Source organism: Grammomys surdaster, unplaced genomic scaffold (genome assembly GCF_004785775.1).
Source record: "Grammomys surdaster isolate TR1022 unplaced genomic scaffold, NIH_TR_1.0 259, whole genome shotgun sequence".
Lineage (NCBI taxonomy): Eukaryota > Metazoa > Chordata > Mammalia > Rodentia > Muridae > Grammomys > Grammomys surdaster.
In genome coordinates this window covers 2,296,209-2,307,237 of record NW_021604700.1, presented here as the reverse complement: position 1 = coordinate 2,307,237, position 11,029 = coordinate 2,296,209, and the positions used below count along the sequence as shown (strand labels likewise).

Below are 11,029 nucleotides of genomic sequence, written 5' to 3'. Positions count from 1 at the left end.
GAGGTGTGGTCACCATTTGCTGTTTCCTGCTTCTGGTTCTAGATGCAAACACTCAGCTGTTTTGCCACCATGTCTGATGGCTGCCACTCCCTGCCATGATGCTGATGCTGACGACGGACTCTTACCTTTGGGAACCATGAACCCTAAGTTGCTTTTGGTCACGATCTTCAATACAGGAATAGAAAAGTAACTGATGAACCTACTTTTGATGATAATATTAAAAGAGGGCAAGTAATTTTATTAAATATAAGTAAATTCAAGACACAAAAGTTACCAACATTGACACAGAATTATGACTTTTTTTGAACTCTAGTTTGTACTAGGTACTATTTGAGTTTTAGAACTGATGCTTGCATGGGCTTCTATTCCCCCAAACACCCACAAACTCACTGCCCTGGAGTAAAGAGAGACAAAAGGAAAACAAAGATACCAGATTCTAGATATTTGTACAATGATTCTAAAAATTCAAAATTTAAAACTAGACCAGAATATTTACATGTTTTATTAAATTTACAATCAGTAATATAATCAAATACACAATTATATACAAGGATTATATACATTTTGCCCAGACTTTTACATCACAGTACATAGTTTCCATTAGAAATATTGTATACATTTATCACCAAACAATAAAACCCAACAACAGTAGTGTTACAGCACCTGTTAGTACAGACGGCTTTTTCATAAATTACATCATAAGAAAATATACGGCTGTAAATTGGGCTTTTAAAAATGTCTTTTATAAAATCTGAACATACAATGTTTCATTCACAGAATGTTTTTTCTATGTTCTGACTGTAGCCTTGTCCACAAAACAACCAGCTGGAATAGTTACTAAATGCTACCTCCCTCTAAAATGATAAGCACTGTGTGAATTACTTAGGCTGAGCTTTCTTTGTGATGAATCTGGCATGGAGTTTGGTGAGAGAACAAATGCTGGCTTTGCTCTAAGAAAGGTTTATATGATGGTAATTTAAGTCTGAAAGAATTCCCGAGAAAATAATTACATTAGTGAAATTGAAGTCAGAGAGTGCATAATTTTTCATTTAAAAATATCTACACTGTAATGAAAAAGGAAAAGTAAAATTACAAAATAATTTGTTCTAAAACAATTATACTCTTTTTGGAAGCTTATTACATAGGTTAAAAAGAAAAAAGAAAACCTACCTAACAAAATACCCCACCCCAAACATATCTAGTAAATTACTGTTCTTTCACATTTAAATTTTATGGGGAAAATATTGCAAATTAGGGCATATAATTTCAATGGAGTTTTTATGTGAGAAAAAAAATACCTAATTTTACTTGGTAAACAAGTTTTAAAACTTGAAAATACCTGAATCAAATACTTGCTCTAACAGCTTAACCTTTAGCTTCCAGGTAATATCCTCAACTTGATTCCATGTTTGTAAACATTATATAAATCTTTCTTAGTCAAACGATTTTATGGCTGTGGTGATCATTTCAGCTCTATTTCTAAGCAGTCAACATTTAACTGAGGTAGACCAGATGTTTCTAAACTCAGGGTCTCAGAATTCCCTGAATCTTCAGCAAGTAAATAAAGTATCTATGAAAGGTTCTTAACAAACAATATCAACAACAATGAAAAAAAAAACATATTTAAAAAAAATCTATGCTGTTGGAATTTTCTAGTGAACTCAAAGACTACGTTGTGGCAGTATGTCAAATACAAAAATGGATGGAGAATCCGTTAGAATGCTGTGTTCTGAAGCTGAACACATTCCTCCTTTCCTAAGTAGGGGAAACTGAGTATTAGTCCTTCTAGGTAGTAAGGAAAATGTCTTAAATTTATTTCTTTAAAGGATTTGGTTTTTTTAAACAAATCAATAGGTGCACCTAAGCCTTAATGAAGGGCAACAGCACCTCCTAGTGGCCAAAGGAATGGTAAGTGGCAGTAAGCTGGCTTTTCCTAGTGTGTCACGGGCTCCCTCCCCTTCATGCCATTAAGTTCTCAAGGGGAGAAAATACGCAGCTTTGATAACTTAGCAGAGTTGATTTAGTCAACAATGGCTTTGAGCTACAAATATAAACTCAATCCATAGAAGGCTCTGTAATCAGTCTCAGAGGAACAGCTGTCCCCTTTCTCCAAGCCCCAGTCCTGTAAATCAAGTCAAGTAATTAAGCATCAGCTATTTTGGCAGCTTTGCAATGAAATCAAACGAAGCACATCCACCCTCCTCTATACTCTGTATGCATTGCGGTTCTATCTTCTCGCACCAAACTTCACATGCAGAGAGACTAAAATACCCATTTTTGCTGTCAGGTTTAACTACGAGTTAATAAAGGCCTTGTCACTACCTCTGTCCCCAGGGAATTCTCTAACATTTATTATTCACGGACCGATTCTGTTTAGTTGGACCTTTTGAAAACAGGTATTTGTCCCTTATAAAAGGGCACATTCCCCTGGACCTAAGACACACTGTACACACAGACACAACCACAGCACAGCACAGCACAGCACAGCAGTGCTGTCTTCCATAGCTCCATAGATAGTCTAAGTCATTCAGTACCTCAAAACCATGTTTTAGAGAAAAGTTATTGTGTAATGCCATGGTAAAAAAGGAATTAAGTCCCTTAAATTTTCCTTTAGAAGCAATTAAAACAAGTTTAAAAATAAATAAAATGAAAAAAAAACCACATGATTTCAATGTAGAACTATCAATAAGCAAAACAAAAAATAATTAAATGTGACCAGCTCCAGACTACCACCCCTCAAAAAAAAAACAAACAAACCTTTTTCTTTTACTTATATGGCTATATAGTTTTTTACACAGGTCACCAGAGACTAATTTCAAGTCCACATCAGAAGGAGGAGTATTTGTTAAAACAAAACTAAACAAACCTAAATCCATGATTTAACAGAAAATGTGACAGACTCTAGCTTCAAAGGAGAAAGACAGCAGTGGCCCCGGGGCTATAGACCTCCACCATGGTTTCTCATGGCTCTATAGACAGGGAACTGGGACAGCGCTTGGAGATGAGCCTGCGGTTTCAAACTGCATACTAACATGGGATGGAGTAAGGCTGATGGCTAGAGTAGCCACCTTAAGAGAAATGAACTAGAAAAAATCTACCCCACAAGGATCTAATGCTGAGTCCTGTTTAGAGTAGTCCCAGCTTCCCCCAGGGCAGTCCAACGGGAAGTTATATTGCAACATTACAGTTTCTCCTTCTCTATTTACCCCAAGCATTAAGCAACCAATTTCCACACTATCTATAGGACCCTCCTGGCCCCATAGTAGGTCTTTATGGAGACCTATGGAAAAAGTACACTGGCTTCACCTTTGGTTTAAATGCTAAGGTCATTGTTGGGAGAGGAAAAGAAATCAAGTTGTCTTGGCCACTGTCACTGACTGAAGCAGGAAAGAGTGATGAGCAGACACTGTTGTTAACAGAACGTATCTGTTTCAAACACTTAGAGTATTTCTGTGAAGGCAGCAAAGCCACAGTGCCACAATACTCATTCAACTCTTCCCCAAAGGGCTCTAACCTCAAACCCAAGGCAGTGAAGCTTTCTCCAATTAGAAAGCTACACTGACTCCTGTTCCCACTTTCCATTAGCTGAATTTGTTTCTTGTCTACTCAGGAATGGCCAGTCATCTTTCCCTGGCCTGGGAGCTGCAGGTTATGTGATACCACCATGTGAGGAGTTTTGAGTTTCCACTTTGGACAGGACAGTTTCAGCGAGGTCAGCTCTAACACAGCATGCTCCAGATTCCTATGGTAACCACTTACCCCAGTCAGAACGCGCTTGAGCAATGCTCAGAGCCTCCTAGGAGAGCCTGCTTGGTATAGGGTGTTGAAAACCACAGTTTACCTCTTCTTGTTAAATATCTACCACCAGAGTCTTTACAGAGAGTCATAGTTCGTCCTTCTCCATCATTTCAAATGCTTCTATATCTTCATTCCAGTCTGCTAATATGGAGTCTATAGGCTGGGCCTTGGTACCCCAGCTGACATTAGGACTGGAATCTTCTTCTGTTTCTGATTGTTCTTGAAGTTGGTTATCTAAGTCTGTACATTCACCATCGAGACTTGTAGTCTCATGGTTTTCTGTAGAACTAGGTATCTGTTCAGAAGAGGTGAAGCCGGCAGCTTCTTCACTGTCTGCTAGAGATGATGACTCTGAGTGAGAATCAAGAGGGTTTTCAGGGGTCTCCTGATCAGCCAAGTCAACTGTCTGAGAAAGCAACGGCATCTGCTCTGCACTTTGATTCTGAGAATCATTTTCAGAAGATGGCTGGTCTTCATTTTCCATTTCAGGGTCTGTACAGGAAAGAAACAAACACATCACTCTCCCTCTTAAAAACTGCACCACACTTACAAAGTCACCAGGTTTTTGCAATAAAATAAATAAAGCAGTCGACCGATGCAGAACAGAAAGCAGTGGCACTGAAGTCAAGGTCTTACAATCCCACTTTACATGTAGCTATGGGTAGAATGTGCTGACAGTGAAAATCAATGTCACTGCAAATGGAAAGGAATGATAACTAGCAGCGTAACACTGACTTGGGTGAGGATTAACCAGTAACAAAAACACTGAACATTTCTGTTAAAACGCATATAAAATTTCAACACCATGACTAGAGATGGCTCAGGGGCTAAGTGTGCTTGCTGGACAATGATTAGGATGGGACTGATCCCAGCACCCATGTAACAAGCTGGCGTCTCATAGATACCTGTAACTCCAATTCCAAAGGATCCTATGGCCTCCATGTGCATGCGCAAGCATGAGAGCGCGCGTGCGCATGCGCGCGCACACACACACACACACACACACACACACACACACACAAAATCAGGCATACACATAAAATTTATTAATACCTAAGTTCAAGAAAGATTGCACACAAGAACATCCTAAATGCAATAAATTTTTAATATTTGAATAGCATATATCATTGCTAAAACTTGAAATCATATTTGTTGGAAAAGTGAAATTACCACTCAGTGTTCCACTTAGATTCAAACAAAAAAACCTGGTTACAGGTATGAATATGACTCATCAAAATATTTTCATAAAAACAAGAACTGAGGATCTGAGATTGTTAATGAAACTATTACTACATATCTATGAACTTTAAACAGTTATTCTGGGGCTGGGGAGATGGCTTAGTGGTTAAGAACAGTAGCTGTTCTTCCAGAGGTCCTGAGTTCAATTCCCAACACCCATATGGTGGCTCACAACCATCTATAACTGTGGTCCCATGGGATCCAATGCCCTCTTCTGGCGTGCAAATGTACATGCAGGCAATATAAACACATCTTTTTTTAAAAACTAGTTATTCTAAAATTCACTAGGAGCCTGAGCAGGTACAGTTTTTGTGATGAGCATACAATATAAAAGCCCTGGAAGTACTCTGAGTCCCCACAATACAGTATTTAATTGGCCTTGTCACCCACTGGCCACATCTCCTTCAGCCTCTTTCTGCAATGCACCCAGGAGAACTCTCTCAGCTGCCTGGTGCCAGAGAAAAAATGAGGAGTGAAAACTAACACTGTCTGTCTTTAAGCATCTCATAGCCAACTAGAAAACAATACCCACAAAAACTGGCTACGTATATATGTAAGCGAAATAGCCCACATTTAATCAGGGAGACGGGCATGTGCTACAAGGAAAGCTTGCAGTAAGAGCATCTGAGGGCTCCTTCAGAAAGGAAGCAGAGCTTGGGGTCAGAGAGGGAAGAAAACAGACCTACTACTAGAAAAAAGAATAAAAGCATTACCTATATTTTTAGACTGTGACTGTCTAATGAAACTAAGGTGTGGTGGTCTGAATGAAAATGGTCCCAGAGCCATTGAAAGCTGCACTATGACGAGGTGTGGCCTTGTTGGAGGAAGTGCATCACTGGGGTGAACTTTGAGGTTACAAATGCTCAAGTCTGGGCCAGTATCACTTTGTCTTCCTGCTGCCTGCTGACATAGAACTCTCAGCTCCCTCTTCAGCCCCAGGTCTGCCTGCATGCTCCCATGCTTCCTGCTGTGACAATTATGGACTAAGCCCCTGAAAACTGTAAGCCAGTCCCAATTACATGTCTTCCTTTATTAGAGTTGCCACAGTCATGGTGTCTCTTCACAGCAATAGAACATTGACTAAGACATAAACCAAATCTAATTTTAAGAACTACTACCAAAGTTAATAAAAAATTGTAAAGAAAACCAAGTGCAAGCATCATTAACTCCTCAACAGAAGCACCAGCAGCTAAAAGTGAAATTGTGCAGTCTTTCATAACATACATTTTTTTAAAAACCTGTGAAACAAATTTATGACAGTATACAGCTCATATTGCTTAAAATATACAATTATAATACTAGTAAAAATAAGAGCTGATTAAATTCATAGATATGTTCCAGAACAGGTCATTGCCACATGTAACAGTTTTCTATGCACTATAAAAAATATGCAAATGCACAATTTCAAAATGAATCTCATTTCTACTTCCTTTGTTTTTGAACTAGAACTGAAATTCTAAACAGATTCAGTAAGAGAAGAGCTACCATACAAAATGCATTTAAAACAAAACTCGAGTTACTTGCACAGGAATAAACAGATAGGTCAGAAGAACAGAAGTGCAAGCGCTGCGATTTGTAAAAGTCTGGGGACCCAAAGAATCAGAAAGAGCAGGAGCAGCAGCCAAGCCAGCCTGAGCTCTGAGAGGAACAAAGACTCAAAGGAGTTGAGTCAGCCATATTACATCTAAGGCACCTGTCACCCGTCTAAAGGGTGCAACGTTGATTCAGAAATGGCATATCAGAAAGCCAAGAAACAAAGACTGAAGACAAGTCCAAGGAACATTAATGGGTCTTACTAATAAAAGGGGAAGATAATGTTGGTGAAAACTTGAGAGTTTGAATGTTATACAATCATTCACTCACCAGCATATTCTATGGTAACTAAAGCAAAGCTCACGTAGTTCAGAAGAGCATAAATTAAATAATCATGCCATATAATCATTGACCTATATTAGAAAAAAACTCTTGTATTCTGCCAAGAATGAGGAAAACTGTCATACAGAAGGTGGCATTTGATTTGAGAATAGAATGGTTGAACTTCTCAAAGAGGAAAAGAGCCACAGGGATGTGAGACACCAACAGTGACCCACACAGAACCAGCCTGTTAGAGGAGACAGGGCAGGTGGGCATGGCTCCCTGACCATAACGCTGGGCTGCTGCTCTCCAGGCAGAGAGCCTTCCGCTCATGTCTGAGGCTACCCTTGCTGGAATCAGCCGTTTACCAACGGTCTTGCACAGTCCAGCGCCAGGGCTGCTACACTGAAGCCTACTTCGGATGGGTTATTTGAGGACTGAGACTGCTTGGCTTAAATTCAGGGCGGTTTATAAGACAGGCCTCTTTCTTTTAATCTCTCTTCCATTTTCTGTCTGACTGTTTACCCAACAAACACAACAGTAGCTTTGAAAGCATTTGTCTCTATCCTTCAGGGCACAGAGGCCTGCCTGTTCTGTAGGCTACAAACATGAGAATGTACTGGAACTTTAAATGCTGATGTTTTTTCCCCAATAATAACAAGGAGAAGAGGAAAACTGACCCTAAATTGTAAGCTGCATCAATTTAAAGATAACCAACACACTTGTTTGTGAGATGCTGGAATTATTAAATATCTTTCAAAATTCAAAATATGAAGCAATGAGACACTAAGAGACACAGTATTAAAACTGTGTGTTGATAACTTTAAAAGTGTTAACAGTTTCCCCAAGAAGCAACATTTCTACTTGATAAACTTGTAGGGCTTTTGCCTCTGAAGACTATATAATAAATGCTGTTGCTAGCAGGAAGAAGAAGAGCTTCAGAGATATACATCCTAAGAGTCAAACCTCACAGACAAAGGTGGGTACAGGAGGGAGCTTGTCTGGTGCTTCTAGTTCTTATATTATAAAGTACAAAGGACTTCTTATCAACAGGGATGTGACTTCATTTTGGAAGGATGATTTGAAGACATTTTGCTGCTTGGATTAGGTACTTCATACTTGAAGGTCCTTACGTAATTCTAACTAGAACTCATGATGCAGAGCTAAGAGGCAGGAAGGTCTTCTGGGTGTCATTCCACGGCTGTCAAAGTGCAGGTGAAGAGCTACCATACTACAGTTGTCTGCTGAGTGTGTCCAAGTGTGGGATTCTGATCCGGGCTTCAGAATCTAACTCAGCACAGTAGAGGATGCAGGAGCTTCCACTTCGACCAAGCTCCACATCAGCCAGTCCTGATGCTGGCAAAGCACATGATGTAGTTGGTGACAGTAAGGGACAAGTTACTGATAACCACTACAGAATTTAACTTCTTAGAATCTTATCCTAAGTGAAGAAAGTGGCTGATCCAATAGAGTTAGTATCACTGATTTATCTTACAGTGATAAATATGAATAATTATAACTTGTTGGCTTGGCTAACACAGTTAGACATTTCTCAAAGCCCTATTATATACACAAACCTTAAAACCTTTTATCAAACGAGCACTATAACAAACAGCTCAATAAAGTCTTAGCCTATCAAAGTGCTCTAAAATATCATTTACATAATGCCTTCTTAACTGCATAGTTTTTAGGGACTCCTACTCCTTAGCAAGTTTTTTCTAGTAAGACTGACCGACATCCTTACACTCTTCCTGGTGTGGGAGCACTTGCTTTATCATAACCACACAGTCTTAACAGATATGTACCCCTCACCTCCACAGGAGCTTGCAAACAAGCTAATATTTTAAATATTTTATTTTGTATGTAAAAAAAAAAATGATGCAAAGTAATCACTTCTTCTATAGCAATGTTGTTGTTCGGGTGACTCGAGCATGGGCATGGGTCAGTGAACTCTGCTAGAGTATGGAATATAGAATAGAACCAATTATGGAAGGAGCCATAAAGAATTATTACTATTGGATAACTGACTGAACATGGAAGTTATAAATTACATTAAATCATATATTATGGTACTCAGTGAAACAAAATTATATATATAATAATTGGTTTATTAAAACAAAATTATATATGCATGTGTGTGTACTACACACACATGCATATATAATTGTTTTTAATGCAAGATACTTACTACTGTTAATAATGTAGCTTGGAATCATTTTACCTTTGAATATGGCTGCTGAATTCCAATGGCAGCACAAGAAAGGGAAAGCAGAGGCATTACAGAGTTATACAGTGGCAGTAACTTGCCTGCGCTGGACGCACAGCAGAGAAGGGAGGGAGTCAATTTTGAAAAAGGGCCCCGGAAAAAGGAAATCAAGTACACAGAAGGGTTTGAGAAGCTCAGGACCTGTTCATATTCTATCTCCATGCCTACACATCCTTACACACCCTACTCATTCACTCCACTGCTCTGAAATAGCTGACAATTCAAAGACTCTCAAAGAACAAAACAGTACAAGAAGACAAAACACTGACTAGGATAGCATTGTACTCTTAGCATTTTTAAAAAGATGTCTCATCTGGAAGTCCTAGTGAATTAAGTTGGTTCTGAGTATTTGTTAACACTCTCCGGACTATCAACAACCCCTTATATACCATACTCATGTAAAGGAGATGGGCGAGGACAGTTCCCTCTACGATTCGGCCTAGAATGACAGCTACCAGGAGCAGGATCATAGCCTACATCTGACATCCCACTTCCCCTCCGCTCCCCATTGCCTCAGGTGTGAAAACTGTGCAGCCTTCACACAGTGGTTTCAAAGAACTTTCAGATTACTAACAGCATTTGTGACTCCTGTAGTGTACATTCCAGTGAGATAAATGCTGCACTTCTAATGCCTTTATCAAGAGTGGCCTTGACAGTACAGGTTGCTGCCGGACCACTACAACCATATTGTATACCACACCCTACATGTAAAAATGTAATTCTAAAAGCATTCCAATTCAGCCAGCAAAACAAATGTTTTATTATTTATGATAATAAATTACTCTTCATATTTCCTAATATTAGTAAATTATTAAAAACAACTTATTTATTATTTATAATTTAATATATATTATATATAATTAAAATGAAAATAGTAAAAAAATAAATGCTAATAATATTAATAAAAGAAAACAATAAATTACTATTGTTTCCAAGAGAAAAGTTCTAAACCACCATCTAAAATTGTTACTTGCTTTACCAGTGAACTAAAGATAAACCAGCAGGCAGGCCTCCATGACTGGTCAGAGTCTGCTCCTGGGCTGAAGAGGTCTAGCACACTAGGCTGGCCGTTACCTCGGTCTCTCGCTTTGTCAGACAGGAGCACCTCCACCTGCTCGTGCTCTCGGATGGCGTCCAGGATGATGCTTCCTTCCTTGCTGAACAGGAACAGCATGGGGATCTTTATGTCATCCGTGTCCTTCCCGTCACCCGCCATCTGGAACAGGGGCGCTGTGTCACTGCTGCTCCCCTCATTGTCATCTGGATAGAAAACAAAGAGGGAGGAGTCACTGCTTGTCACCTGCTGCTGACGACGGAGATGCTCTTGTGTGCCAAAAAATGAGTATAATCTTTAGATGAACTAATTTTATGATTTATCCTAAGGAAATAATTGAAGCAGCAAAAACTCTAACCTCAAAGAAATATACTGAATTGTACAATTATAAACCGGTCTCAATAAATTATGATGAATTACTTGACACAGAAAACAGTATATGAAAAGCACAGCACACGAATTTCATGACTGGATTATTTTTCTATGTGGAAGGAAATCCTACATGTGAAAGATTTTAATGACCAGGATCACACACGTACAACTGTGACTGAACTTTTAGATTTCCTCTAATGGATTTGTTACAGTTTGAACACTCCTACTTCAGAACTTTAAAAGGCTCTGAAGTCACGAAGTTTAGACCAGGGATCACTTAGCTAGTAATAAGCTGAACTAAACAGTAGTATTATTTCACACTGGTTAAATGTCAGTTAAATTCTCTGACAATGTAAATGTCAGTCACATCCACTCCCAGTATCACACACTAGTGTCCCTAATAAAAGACAGTCCCATCCCTTATGTTTCACTTCATAAGCCTAACT

General features: G+C 39.0%; 1 protein-coding gene across 2 annotated transcripts in view; it reads right to left on the bottom strand.

Moving 5' to 3' along the window:
- Nucleotides 1-209: 209 nt before the first annotated feature.
- The window catches only part of Edem3 (ER degradation enhancing alpha-mannosidase like protein 3), a 60,928-nt gene continuing 50,108 nt past the window's right edge, over nucleotides 210-11,029 (bottom strand). The window contains exons 19-20 of one of the 2 annotated variants that reach the window (XM_028775744.1): nucleotides 10,232-10,417; nucleotides 210-4,290 (exon numbers count right to left, since the gene is read on the bottom strand). In XM_028775744.1, coding sequence (XP_028631577.1) covers nucleotides 3,884-4,290; nucleotides 10,232-10,417 — 593 coding nt within the window. In that variant the 3' untranslated portion in view covers nucleotides 210-3,883. The remainder of the gene's footprint in view (nucleotides 4,291-10,231; nucleotides 10,418-11,029) is intronic. The other variant, XM_028775745.1, reaches the window with a different exon arrangement.